Source organism: Corvus hawaiiensis, chromosome 4, assembly GCF_020740725.1.
Source record: "Corvus hawaiiensis isolate bCorHaw1 chromosome 4, bCorHaw1.pri.cur, whole genome shotgun sequence".
NCBI classification, from domain to species: domain Eukaryota; kingdom Metazoa; phylum Chordata; class Aves; order Passeriformes; family Corvidae; genus Corvus; species Corvus hawaiiensis.
In genome coordinates this window covers 79,714,853-79,728,581 of record NC_063216.1, presented here as the reverse complement: position 1 = coordinate 79,728,581, position 13,729 = coordinate 79,714,853, and the positions used below count along the sequence as shown (strand labels likewise).

The 13,729-nt window shown below is 66.4% G+C and overlaps 2 protein-coding genes across 2 annotated transcripts in view; one reads left to right on the top strand and one right to left on the bottom strand.

The window, feature by feature from the left end:
• Positions 1 to 1,499: 1,499 nt before the first annotated feature.
• Positions 1,500 to 13,729, bottom strand: part of SND1 (staphylococcal nuclease and tudor domain containing 1) — a 72,186-nt gene continuing 59,956 nt past the window's right edge. The window contains exons 17-24 of the mRNA XM_048300756.1: positions 5,386 to 5,574; positions 4,651 to 4,792; positions 4,162 to 4,285; positions 4,003 to 4,072; positions 3,389 to 3,502; positions 2,498 to 2,701; positions 1,927 to 1,971; positions 1,500 to 1,781 (exon numbers count right to left, since the gene is read on the bottom strand). Coding sequence (XP_048156713.1) covers positions 1,716 to 1,781; positions 1,927 to 1,971; positions 2,498 to 2,701; positions 3,389 to 3,502; positions 4,003 to 4,072; positions 4,162 to 4,285; positions 4,651 to 4,792; positions 5,386 to 5,574 — 954 coding nt within the window. The 3' untranslated portion in view covers positions 1,500 to 1,715. The remainder of the gene's footprint in view (positions 1,782 to 1,926; positions 1,972 to 2,497; positions 2,702 to 3,388; positions 3,503 to 4,002; positions 4,073 to 4,161; positions 4,286 to 4,650; positions 4,793 to 5,385; positions 5,575 to 13,729) is intronic.
• Positions 9,002 to 11,460, top strand: LRRC4 (leucine rich repeat containing 4). The gene has a single exon (XM_048300757.1). The coding sequence runs from the start codon at positions 9,139 to 9,141 to the stop codon at positions 11,098 to 11,100; it is 1,962 nt and encodes a 653-aa protein (XP_048156714.1). The 5' UTR covers positions 9,002 to 9,138; the 3' UTR covers positions 11,101 to 11,460.

The following is a 13,729-nucleotide window of genomic DNA, read 5'->3' as shown; positions in this document are numbered from 1 at the left end:
GGTCCGTACTGGGATGGGTTATACCGGGATGGGCCGTACCCGCACTGGTCCGCACTGGGATGGGTTATACCGGGATGGGCCGTACCCGCACTGGTCCGCACTGGGATGGGTTATACCGGGATGGGCCGTACCCGCACTGGTCCGCACTGGTCCGTACTGGTCGCGCTGTTCTGTGTTTGTCGTTCTGGTCGGTCCCGCCAGGTGGCGCCATCTCCCTTCGCGTTCGGAGCCCGCCCGGCACGGACCAGTACGGACCAGAACGGACCAGAACGGACCAGTACGGACCAGTACGGACCACAACAGACCAGAACAGACCAGAACGGACCAGTACGGACCAGTATGGGCCCACTACAGCCCAGTGCAGCCCAGTACAGCCTGGTACGGCTCGGTACCGCCCAGTACAGCCCAGTACTCTCCTGCACCCCCAGAGACCCCCGGAGCCCTCGAGGGACTCCCAGAGATCTCCCGGGCCCTTCACAGCCCCCGGGCCCCACTCCCAGACGGGGTCAGAGGCGTCCAGGGCCCCATAAAACCCCCAGACCCCCCTAGACATATCCAGAGCCCCCCGGACACCCCCAGAGCCTCGGCTGGGGCAGGCGGGGGAGGTCGGGCTTGGCACAGGGACATGGGACAGTCCCCCCCCAACCCCGGCCCTGTGGCGCCCTCCCCCTCCCGTTAATTACGATCGTTGTCCGGCGTTAATTATCGATCGCGACGCTCCGTGTTAATTGGCTTCGGATTCAATTAGCGCTGCCCCCTCCTGCCCTCCCCCCCTCGGGATCGATCGGCGGCGCGGGGACAGCGGGGACAGCGCGGGGGGGCACCCACAGGGACCCCGCGGGGTGGGGGTGACCCTGGCAGTGGGGTGCAGGTGACAGGGGGACCCCGGGGGCCCTTCTGGGGATGCCGCCACCCGCCCGGGTCAGTTTGGGGTTCAGGGATCTCACTGGGGAGGGGTCCCGGTTTGGGATCCATGACTGGGACTCGGAGATGAGGTTTAGGGTCCAGAGCCACTTTTGGGACCCGAGTCTGGGGGCCGGGTTTGGGCCCCAGGGTCGTGGGTGGGACCCAGGGTGGGGGTCCAGGGTCAGGGGCTATTTTGGGGACCCAGGGTGGGGGTCCAGGGTCAGGGGCTATTTTGGGGACCCAGGGTGGGGGTCCACGATTGGGACCCAGGTTTGGGATCCAACTTTGGGTCCCAGGGTGGGACCTGCAGTTGGGATCCAGAGTGGGGTCCCAGGATGGGGTCCAGATTTGGGGGCCCCACGTGGCCCTGGGGGGGGGGGGGAATTTGGCCACTTTTTTTGGGGCTGCCCCCACCCCCCTCCACGCCCCCCATCCAGGCCCTCCCAGCAGCCAGGACAGGGCCGGGGGGTCCCCGGGCTGCACCCCCGGGAGACTCCCCCCTCAGTGCCAGGGGTCCCGGCCTTGCTCCGGGGGGATGGGGGGAGCTGCTCCGGGGGGGCTGAGCCCAGCACAGAGGGGACCCCAAAAGCCAGGACGCTTCACTACGTTTATTGGGCCTCTGCAGCTTTAAATACAGGCCAGGATTTGGGGGGCCCGGGGGGGCCAAGGCAGGGGCGGGGGGGCTGGGGGTGCCCCTCCCCCCACGGCACCCCCACGGCTCGGAGCCGCCCCCGGCTGCCCCCCCCGGGGGACGGGACGGGCTGGGGGGTCCGGGGGGGTTTGGGGTCCCCTGCGGCCCCCCCGGCCCCTCAGCGGCTGTAGCCGAACTCGTCGGCGTCGTCCGCGCGGAAATCGCCGTAACGCCACAGGTTCAGCTGGGGGGGACACGGCGTCACGGGGGCTCCCCGGAACGGCGCACAGGGGTCACCCCCAAACGGGGGGGGCTGCACCCGGCACTACCCGCACCTGGGGGTGCCACGTCCAGCCCCCCCACCAGGGGTTCGGGGTCCCCCCACTCACCCGGGCGCTCTTGGCCGCCTCCTGCGCGTTCAGGTACTCGGTGATCTGGGGGGAGGAACAGTCCTGGGGTGACCCCTCAGGATGGGACCCCCCCTGTCCTTCCAAGAGGGGCCCATGGGGGGCGGGGTGACCCCCCCCGGCACGGCCCGAGGGGGGACCCGGGTGTTTGGGGGGATGGGCAGCACTGGGGAGACCCCCGTTCCCTCGATGGGGCAGTGGCTGGGCTGGGATCGATCAGCACCGGCAGTGGGGGGGGGGGGGCAGGGACCCCACAGCACCCTCAGAACCCACCCAGCACCCCCCAACAGCACCCCTACCCCTCAAGCACCCACCTGAGACCTCCCAAAGCCCCACCCAACATCCCAGCACCCACCGAGAGCCCCCAACCCCCAAACACCCCCTGAGCACCCACCCAACACCCCCAGCACCCCCAAACACCCCCTGAGCACCCACCCGACACCCCCAGCACCTCCAGCCCCCACCCAACCCCTCACAACCCCCCCCCAAGACCCCCCAAGCCCTCCCCAACCCTCCCCACACCCCAAAGGCCCCCGTGCCCCCCAGCACCCACCACTTTCTGGAACTGCCGCTCCTTGCGGGGCTCCACCATCACCAGCCCCTCCTTGACCAGCCCCAGCCCCACGTCGCTCTTGGAGTCGGCGAACTGCAGGGTGACGTGGGGACAGCCGGGGCCCAGGTGCTCCACGTTGAGCAGGCACTGTGTGTTCTGGATGTCCCTCACCACGCTGTCCACGGCGTCCGCCCGCGCCTCCTCCTGCGCCGCGCCCGTCACCAACCCCGCAGGGACCCCGCGGCCCCCAGGGACACCCCGGGCCATTGGGGACGCCCTGGGGCATTTGGGGACCTCCCACAACCTCGGGAACCCTCCCCCTCCTTGGGACTTCTGGGGACACCCCACACCCACAGAGACACACCACGGCCTTTGGGGACCCCCTGGACCCTCAGGGAGCCCCCACATCTGTCAGGGACCCCCAAACCCTCAGAGATCCCCTGTGGCCTTTGGGGACCCCCTCACCCTCAAGGACCCCCCCAAGCCCTCAGCCCCCAGGGACCCCCGGGTGCTTCAGGGACTCCCACATCCCACTGTGGGGTTGGGGTATGGGGTCGGTGTCATCATGGGGTTGGGGTGACCCTGGGATCGGGATTCAGGATTGGGGTCAGGGTTGGGGTTGGGGTTCTGGGTCAGGAGACACATTTGGGTGCCAGGTTGGATGTCCCCAATTGGAACCAAGTTGGGGTTGATGGTTTGGGGTCCAGAATGGCGTCCCAGGGTTGGGGTCCACAGGTGGGACGTGGGGTTCAGGGTGTAGGTCTGGGGGCCACGGGTGGGACACAGGGTGGGGGTTGGAGGTCAGGGGCCGCTCGGGGGGCCCAGGGCTGGGGCCGAGGTGTGGGGTCACAGCAGGGTCCCAGCTGGGGTCAGCCCCTGCCCCGTACTCACATCCTGCGGCACCTGGATGAAGGCGAAGCTGTACTCGGTGGCCTGGGGCGGCAGCACCCGCGGCGAGAACGCCGGCGGCAGCGGGGCCAGGCGGGTCGGGGGCAGCGTCTCCTTCTGCAGGGACACCGGGGACGGGAGAGACAGCATGGGTTGGAGGGACACCACAGGGGACACCGTGAGGGACACCACGGGGGACATCACGGAGGGACAGCAGGGGACTCCAGGGGGGAAACTGCGGGGAGAGGCAGGAGGGGATGGACAGGTGGTGGGACACAATGGGAACGGGTGGATGGGTGGATGGATGGATGGACAGATCCATGGATGGATGGATGGATGGAGGGATGGATGGAGGGACAGATGGAGGGATGGATGGACGGATCCATGGATGGATGGAGGGATGGATGGAGGGATGGATGGATGGATGGACGGATCCATGGAGGGACGGATGGATGGATGGAGGGATGGATGGATGGATGGATGGACGGATCCATGGAGGGATGGATGGATGGATGGAGGGATGGACGGATGGACACATCCATGGATGGATGGATGGATCCATGGACAGATGGATGGAAGGAGGGCTGGGTTCCCCCCGTTTCCCTGGTGCCACTCACGTTGCCGTAGTCAATGTAGAAAATGTGCACTTTCCCGCCCGACTCCACCTTCTCCACCCGGGCACGGTACCTGCAGAGCACGATTTTGGGGATTTGGTCCTTGCCCCACCTCTGCCCAGGCCCAGCCCCGCCTGTGGGGTCACCCCGTCCCCTCCTCACCATTCCCCGTCGACGAACTTGGCGATGCAGAAGTCGCCGCGGCGTGGGGAGAAGGAGCCCTCCACGGGCGGGTGGGCACCCACCTCAGCACGCATGTTCTCCATCAGCTTCTCCAGCTGGGCGCCTGTGGGCCCCCAATCCAGGATAAACCCCCGATCCCATCCCAAACCTGACCCCAACCCTGCTCCCCAGAGCCTGAACCCCAAGTCCCAATAGTGACCCCAAGAGCAGATCCCAAACCTGGACCTCAACCCCAGGCCCCGCCCCAAGACTTTAACCTTTGGACCCCAAACCTGGGTCCAGTCATGGACCCCCACCCTGGTCCCAAAAATGGCCCTGGGGGGTGGAGGGGTGGTCCCACATCCCCCTGGACACAGATTTGGGGGTTACCCACCAAACCCACAAATCCTCATCCCTTCCAACTCCCCCCCTCCGTGCCCGGTGTGGGGTGTGCCCCTGGTGCTGGGGGTCCCCAGGTGCCCCCTGTACCGGTCTCCACGTCCTGCACGTAGAAGTGGAGGTCGTCGGTGATCTCGGTGACGAACACGGGTTTGTAGTTGGCTGTGCGCTCCTTCTCCTCCAGCACCGGCACCACCTCCTCCACCGGCGTCTCCTCATAGTGGGACCACACCTGGGGGACATGGGCGGTGGGGACCCGGCCACGCCCCAGGCCACGGCCATGGGAGGGTGGGGGCTGGAGCCGGCAGTGGGAACATCGCCAGGCCTCAGCTTGGGGGGTTCTGTGCCTTGGGTGGGACATCCCTGGGGGGGGACATGGCTGGGGCGGGACATCTCTTGGCATGGGACCATCATCTCTTGGGGTGGGGACACTTCCAGGAGTGGGGACGTTCCTTGGGGTGGAACATCTCTTGGGATGGGGGATGGGGGCGTCCATTGTGGTGGGGCCACCTCTTGGTGTGTGGACATCCATTGGGAGGGAACGTTCACTGGGGTTGTGACATTCCCTGGGGTGGGGACATCCCTTGGCACAGGGACACCTCTTGGGATGGGGACATCCCTCAGCATGGGGACTCCCCCCAGAGTGGGAACATCTCTCAGGGTGGAGACACCTCCCAGAGCGAGGCCGTCTCTTGACATGGGGACATCCTTTGGCAGGAACGTCTCTCAGGGTGGGGACACCCAGTGCGGTGGGGCCATCCTTCGGGATGGGGCAGTGTCTTTGGGGTGGTGACGCCCCTGGGACGGCTCCCCTGTGCCCCTCACCTTCTCCTTCCTCTGCTTGGCCGCGTCCTGGGCCGCCAGCAGGGCCTTGCAGTAGGGGCTGCGCTCGGCCGTGAAGTGGACGCGGGACAGCGCCTGCTCCACCAGCGCCACCGACAGGTTCACGCCCTCGATGTGCAGCCACCCGATGAAATTCCCGGCCTTGTCCATGCTCTCCACCTCCACCTCAACCTGCAGGATCCCAGCAATCACACGAGCCGTGGGTACCCATCCCCACCGCAGCCTGGCCCAGCTGCCACCTCCTCCCAGCGCTCCGAGCTCGCCCGTGGGGTCCCCCCGATCACCTCCTGGTGCCCAGCCTGGACCCAGGGACCCCCAAGGTGCCTCCCCAAAGCATCCCCCTTTGGTGGGGGACAAGGGAAACGGGGGACCCACCCACGGGGGACATGAGGCCACCAGGTCCTGCCACATCCTCTATCACACCCCACCCCGGATGGGTTGGACTCGTGGCCAGTGTGGCCCTGGGGACAAGCACAGGGCCCAGGACAGCACCAGGGGCATGGCCAAGGCACCAGGGACAGCGAGGTTTGGGCTCGTTCAAACCCCGGCCGTGGCCTTTGCCGTGGTCAGTGGGATTTGGCTTCGTGCTGCTGGACACGGAACCTGTCCCACGCCTGGGCTCACCCATCCCACCACAACCGCTCCTGCTGCTTCCCAGAGCCTGGAGGAGCCCTGCTGTCCTTGGACTGCACTGGCCACAGCACCGCACCGGCCACGGCACCACACCGGCCACGGCACCACACCGGCCACGGCACCGCACTGGCCACAGCACCGCACCAGCCACAGCACCGCACTGGCCACGGCAGCGCACTGGCCACAGCGCCGCACCGGCCGTGGCACCGCACCAGCCAGGGCACCGCACCGGCCACGGCATTGCACCGGCCATGGTACTGCACCAGCCACAGCACTGCAGTGCACAGGCCTTCACAGTGGACAAGGCACCACATCAGCCATGGTACCAGTGCTGGCGGTGGCACCGTGGCAGGTACAGTGGCGTCACCACAGTGGCCGTGTCAGCGCAGTGGCCATGGCACTGCACTGGCCATGGCACCACACTGGCCATGGCACCGCGTCACCCCTGGCACCATGGCAGCCATGGCACTGGGGCAGCCACAGAACTGCAATGGCCAGGGCCACACCACACCACGCTGGGGACAGCGGGTGACCTCGGGCCGTGTCCTGCACTGTGGCCCTGCCACACGCCGGCCTTGGCAGGTGTGGTGCTGTGTCTGGTGTGGTGCCATGGCTGGTGTGGAGCTGTGGCCAGTGTGATGCCATGGCTGTCACAATGCCACGGCCACTGCAGTGAACAGGGAACATGTGGGATCCACCCGTGGGGCACAGGAGGCCACCAGGCCCTGCAGCTCCTGGAGGGGACATGGCTGGCACAGCTGCAGCCCCTTGGGGACGTGCCACCACCATGGGGACAGTGACCCCAGTGAGGATGGACGGGAGGGCCCTGGGGTGCCCTGGGGCACTGCCACACAGGATGGGTGTCCCCAAGGGACCACCAGCCCCACAGAGGTCCCCACCACCCACTGGTGGCACTCAGGTGACAGCTCCAAGTGCCACCAGTGCCACCGAGGGGGGGGGGGCAATAGGCTGTGGATGGGGGCTGTGGGTGGTGTCGTCCCCCCCTCAGTCCCAGGAGGAGGGAGGGGACAAGGCTCTGCTGGGGGTGCAGAGCCCAGCCTGGGCCCCAAAGAGCAGCAGCACTAGCTCGCGGTCGCTGTCCCCAGCCCAGGGGAGAGTCACCCCGTGTCCCCCCTGCGCCACCGCAGGGTTTGTGCTCCCCATCAGTGTCACGGCTTGTGTCGGGTCTCAGCCCCGCGGGGCGGGGGGTTCAGCGGGGAGGGGTCGAATCCGGGGGGTTTCCAAGCATGGAGCCGGGTCCACCCCCCGCCATCACCTCAAAGCCGCCGAGCCCCGCGCTGCCCCTGTCCCTTCGTCCCTCCCTCCGTCCGTCTGTCCGTCCGTGTGTCCGGCCCCGGCCCCGGGGAGGGGTCGCTCCGGGGAGCGCCCCCTCCCCCTCCACCCCCCCAATAAGCCCCGAGCGGGGCCGCGGGGAGGGGGAGGAGGAGGAGGCGGCGGGAGGGAGGAGGAAGAGGAGGAGGAAGCGGCGCATCCCGCATCCCCCTCCCCGCGCACGAAACCGCTCCGGGGCCGCCGCACCGGCCGAAGCGGGGCCGGCGGGGGCCCCTCCGGAGCCGCGGCGGGTGGGTGGGTGGGTGGGGGTGCGGGGGGCCGCGGGGGGGTCTGTGCGGAGCCGGGATGCGTCAGCAGGAGCAGCGGGAGCGGCGGCAGCAGCAATCCATCCGCGCTCGCACTGAAGGACAAAAGGATGAGCCAGCCGCCTGCGCGGCTGCTTCCCGCACCGCCCGCACCGCCCGCACCGCCCCGCACCGCACCGCCCGCACCGCCCGCACCGCCCCGCGCGGCCCCCGCCACCGGAGGATGCCCGCCGGCACCGCGACCGCCACCGCTGTCACCGCCGCTGTCACCGCCACCATCGCCCCGCGCCGCCGCTGAACGCGACACCCACGCGGGGACGCGGGAACGACACGCGGGAGGGGACGGGACGGGACCCCCCCGCCCCGCCACCAGCGCAGCCGCCGCCGCTACCGGGAGGTGCCCCCGCCGGCATCTCCCCCCCCCCCACGCCGACGCCCTTTCCTCCCCCCCGCTCCCTCCCCGAACCGCGTTTTTCCCTCTCCCGGGGGGGGCTCCCCGCGATTTATTTATTTATTTCGGCCTATTTTTAATCTTTATTTTCCTGTTTTATTTTTAGGTTTCGTCCGGGTTGTTTGGGTTTTTTGGTTTTTTTTTTTAATATTTTGAAATTTTATTTTTAGTTTTTCATCTGATTTTAGCCTTATTTTAACTTTTATCCTCATTTCCGTTCTTATCTTGATTTTATTTTAGATTTTTATTCCATTTTTATCCCCTTTTCAAATTCCCTTTGCTCGCCAAATTTTTTCCCCCCATTCCCATTTCCCTCCCCGTTTTTCATTTTTTTTTTTTCACTTTTTCTCTCCTCCGCTTCCTCCCCTTTTCCCAATTCTTCCTTTTCTCCCCGCGTCTTTTTTTTTTTTTTTTTTTTAAATTATTTCCTTTTTCACCACTTTCCCCCCGTTTTCCCCCCCCTCCCCCCTTTTCCCCGCGGCCTGGGAGGGGGGGCGGCCATGCCGGCCCCGCCGAGCCCCCCGGGCCGGCCCCACGGGCGGAGGTGCGAGGCCGCGGGGTTGGCCGCGGTCGGGGGCTGCCGGGCCCCCGCTTAGCCGGGCCGGCCCCCCCCCCATCCTGCACCGCAGCCTCCAGGAGCCATTTTGTCTTTTTTTTTTTTTTGTGGGAGCCGGCCCCCCCCCCCACCCCCCTCCTCGGTCCCGCGCCCCCCGCGCTCGCCTCGAGCCTCCCCGGACCCCCCGATCCCCCGTCCCCAGGTAGGTACTGGCGAGCGGGGCCGGGCGGGGGGGGCTCCTTCTCCTCCTCTCCCCCCACCCCCCCCCCCAGCACCTACCGCCGCTTTTTCCCCCCATTTCAATTTTTCCCCCCTCTGCCCCCCGCTCCCCTCGGAGCCCCCCCCCCAGCCCCCCCCGACCCCAGCACCCTGACCCCCCCCTCCGGCCAGCCGGGCCCCCCAGCTCGTGGGAGCCGGGAGAGGGGGGGGGCCCCAAGCCCGTTCTCCTGTTCTCGCCGCCATCCCCAGACGATGGTGAATGATGAACGTGCCACACCATGAAGCTCTTGTGGCAGGTAACTGTGCACCACCTCCGCCGCCACCGCACCTGGCCGGGGCTCCTGGCCGCCTCCCTGACCCTCCACGCCTGGCTCCTGGCCGCGGCCACCGCCTCCCCGGGCCCCCAGAGCTGCCCCTCCGTGTGCTCCTGCAGTAACCAGTTCAGCAAGGTGGTCTGCACCCGCCGCGGCCTGGCCGAGGTGCCCCCCGGCATCCCCTCCAACACCCGCTATCTCAACCTCATGGAGAACAACATCCAGATGATCCAGGCGGACACGTTCCGCCACCTGCACCACCTGGAGGTGCTGCAGCTGGGCAGGAACGCCATCCGGCAGATCGAGGTGGGCGCCTTCAACGGCCTGGCCAGCCTCAACACCCTGGAGCTCTTCGACAACTGGCTCACGGTGATCCCCAGCGGGGCCTTCGAGTACCTGTCCAAGCTGCGGGAGCTGTGGCTGCGCAACAACCCCATCGAGAGCATCCCCAGCTACGCCTTCAACCGCGTGCCCTCCCTCATGCGCCTCGACCTGGGTGAGCTCAAGAAGCTCGAGTACATCTCCGAGGGCGCCTTCGAGGGCTTGTACAACCTCAAGTACCTCAACCTGGGGATGTGCAACATTAAGGACATGCCCAACCTGACGCCCTTGGTGGGCCTGGAGGAGCTGGAGATGTCGGGCAACAACTTCCCCGAGATCAAACCAGGCTCCTTCCACGGGCTCAAATCCCTCAAAAAGCTCTGGATTATGAACTCGCAGATCAACCTGATCGAGCGCAACGCCTTCGACGACCTGACGGCGCTGGTGGAGCTCAACCTGGCCCACAACAACCTGTCGTCCCTGCCCCACGACCTGTTCGCCCCGCTGCGCTACCTGGTGGAGCTGCACCTGCACCACAACCCCTGGGACTGCGACTGCGACATCCTCTGGCTGTCGTGGTGGCTGCGGGAGTACATCCCCACCAACTCCACCTGCTGCGGCCGCTGCCACGCCCCGCTGCACATGCGGGGCCGCTTCCTGGTGGAGGTGGACCAGACCTCCTTCCAGTGCTCGGCGCCCTTCATCATGGACGCGCCCGCAGACCTCAACATCTCGGAGGGGCGCGTGGCCGAGCTGCGGTGCCGGACGCCCTCCATGTCCTCGGTGCGGTGGCTGCTGCCCAACGGGACGGTGCTGAGCCACGCCTCGAGCCACCCGCGCCTGTCCGTGCTCAACGACGGCACCCTCAACTTCTCGCACGTGCTGCTGACTGACACCGGCCTCTACACCTGCATGGTGACCAACGTGGCTGGCAACTCCAACGCCTCGGCCTTCCTCAACGTCAGCACGGCCGAGCTCAACACCTCCAACTACAGCTTCTTCACCACCGTCACGGTGGAGACCACCGAGATCTCCCCCGAGGACGTGTCCCCCAAGTTCACCAAGCCCGTGCCCACCACCTCGACGGGCTACCAGCCGGCCTACACCACCACCACCACCGTGCTGGTGCAGACCACGCGCCCGCCCAAGCAGGTGGCCGTGCCCACGGCCGACGCCGGTGACAAGCTGCAGACCAGCCTGGACGAGGTGATGAAGACCACCAAGATCATCATCGGCTGCTTCGTGGCCGTGACGCTGCTGGCCGCCGCCATGCTCATCGTCTTCTACAAGCTCCGCAAGCGCCACCAGCAGCGCAGCACCGTCACCGCCGCCCGCACCGTGGAGATCATCCAGGTGGACGAGGACATCGCGCCGGCCACCGCGGCCACGCCCGCGGCCGCCCCGGCCGGCGGGGCGGGGGAGGGGGCCGTGGTGCTGCCCAACATCCACGAGCACCTCAACTACAACACCTACAAGGCCGGACACGGCGCCCACTGGACAGAGAACGCTCTGGGCAACTCCCTGCACCCCCCCGGGACCACCCTGGCCGACCCCTATTTAATCCAGACCCACCCCAAGGAGAAAGTTCAGGAAACCCAGATATGACTCTTTTTTGGGGGCTTTTCCCTGCTTTTTTTTGGGTCGTCGTCCCCCCCCCCCACCAACCCCGGCCCCGAATTATTATAAACGCAATAGATGCACAAAAGCAGAACTCCAAAAAGAAGGAAACCCAGGAGAATTCCTCAGTACTAAGGAAAACCAGGAGAATTCCTCAATAATAGACACAACTTTTGTACAGGGGGGGGAGAGACTCTTTTTCGTGTACATGCTTCTATAGCCAACCTCGGGGCCGAGAAGAGCAGCAGATTCTATTAAAATTTAACGAAACCCACCCAAAACTCCTACAAAAAAACCACTATTTTCTAACTCGCAGGTTCTATTTAAACACAAAAAAAAAAAAACAAACCAGGAGAAACAGAGGAACACAAATCGGTAATGAGAGGAAAAATCCCCGTGCTCGGGGACGAGCGGCGGTGCCGTGGCGCGGGGGGACGCGGGGGACGCCGGAGCAGTGGCAGGAGCTGTCGGGGTGGGGTTTGGGGGGGTTCGGGGTGGTTTTGGGGGTTATTTGGGGGGGGGGGCGGGGTGAGGTCGGCCCCCCCACCCCGCGGCGCTGCCCTTGGCCGCGCGCCGGCAGCTCCGGCATCACCAGAGCGGGATCTCGGCCCTGCGCCAAGACCTTCCCAATGCAATAAAGGAACGGATTTTGGGGGGTGGGGGGCTCGGGGGGGGCGGGGGGGGCGCAGCCTGAGGGCTGGGGATGGACGTCTGCAATGTATTCATGCAAAAAATTCCTCAAAAACCCACGGGAAGGGGAAAAACCCCGCAAGCTCCGGGGGGGGGGGGTGGTTTGGGGGGTAATTTGGGGGGGGGGGGAGAGCGGGTGCCCCCCCGCTTTGCTCTGCACCCCCTTTCCCACGGTGTTTGTCACCCCCCCGGGCCCCCCCGGCACAGGGCTACGGCTCCTGGGGGGCTGGGGGGGCCCCCACGGGAGACCTGACGAATGATTGTAACCACCTTCGCTAAAAACGGAATTTTTAGTCCTTTTATTTGGGGCGGGGGGGGCGTGGGGAACACCCCCCCTTCCCCGGGAGGGGGGGGACACCCCCCCCAAGGGCTGCTCATGGAACGGGGGGGGCTGGGAGAAATCAAGGGCTCGGGGAGGGGGGGGGGAGGTGACAATGGGGGGGCCACCAGCATCGGAGGTGGCGCCGGGGGGGTCCCGGTGGGGACCCCGAGTGCCTCGTGGGGGTCCCGAGGGCATGGGGGGAACGGGGAGGGTCGGGCAGCAGCGAGGGGGGGCCCCTCCCCCGGTTGCTCGGGCGCTGGAATTACTTTAATTTCTCGTTTTAGCTTTAAAAATGTTCTCGGAGGGGGGCGGGGAGGGGCAAAGCTGAGCTGAAATTTTGGTTTTGGGGTGTCCGGGGGGGGGCGGAAGGCGGGAAGGAGATGCAGAAGTTCCCTCTCGGGCTGTAAACGCCGGAAGGATCCGACTGTACCGCGAATCCAACAAAAAAAAAACAAGTGTATTTTTGTATTTTAATAAATATTGTTCCAAATTTGTAACGCCGAGTGCCCGAGGGGTTAAACGGGGGGGGCGCGGGGGGGCCCCCCGCCAGCCTGAAAGGGGCTTTTTGTCCTCTCAGCAGGAAAAGCTTTGGAAAAACCGCGGAGCGGGGAAAGAGATGGAGCGAGAGGGTGGAGGAGGGGAGGGGGCGAGGGGACCGCGGGGTGACACCGGGGGGGGAGACACAAGAATTAGGGGTGACATCGGGGTGACGGGAATTGGGGGTGACACTGGGGGGTGACGAGAATCGGGCGGTGACAGGGGCTGGAGGGCACTGGCAGGGGGGGCACAGCGGGACCCCCGCCTGGGGCTGGGGGGGTTGGGGGTCGCCCCCCAGGTTGGGGGTTCCCGGCTGCAATTGGGATTGGAGGGAGGAGGGACTGGGGTCAATGCCCGGGAGGGGCGGGGGGGCAGCGAGACCCTCAGGCCTGTGGGGACACCGGGACACTGTGCCCGGACACTGGGCCCTGTGAGTCCGAGGGGATGGGGACACCTGGAGGGGACACCTGGAGGGGACAGCAGGACCCTCAGCTGTGTGGGGACATTGGCACCCCCGGCACTGTGACAGGACACCGGGACCCCCAGTCTGGACGCTGGGTGCCACCACCAGGACATGGGGTGTCCCCGGTGCTGGGGACAAGGGACACCCCTCTGTGGGGGTGCAGGGACACAGGGACAGGGACACAGGGACACAGGGGCACAGGGACAGGGACAGGGACAGAGAGACAGAGGGACAGAGGGGCATAGGGACAGGGACACAGGGACAGGGACACATGGACAGAGGGACACAGGGACAGGGACAGGGACACAGGGACAGAGAGGCACAGGGACACAGGAGCAGGGACACAGGGACACGGGGACAGAGGGACAGATGGACACAGGGACACAGGGGCAGGGACACAGGGACACGGGGACAGAGGGACACAGGGACACAGGGGCACAGGGGCAGGGACACAGGGACACGGGGACAGAGGGACAGAGAGACACAGGGGCAGGAACACAGGGACACGGGGACAGAGGAACACAGGGACAGGGTCACAGGGACAGGGTCACAGGGACAGGGTCACAGGGACAGGGTCACAGGGTGTCCCGTGGGCCAGCGATGGG

What these genes read in the sequence shown, in the direction of transcription:
- LRRC4 (XM_048300757.1), top strand. Translation starts at nt 9,139, where the DNA reads ATGAAGCTCTTGTGGCAGGTAACTGTGCACCACCTCCGCCGCCACCGC.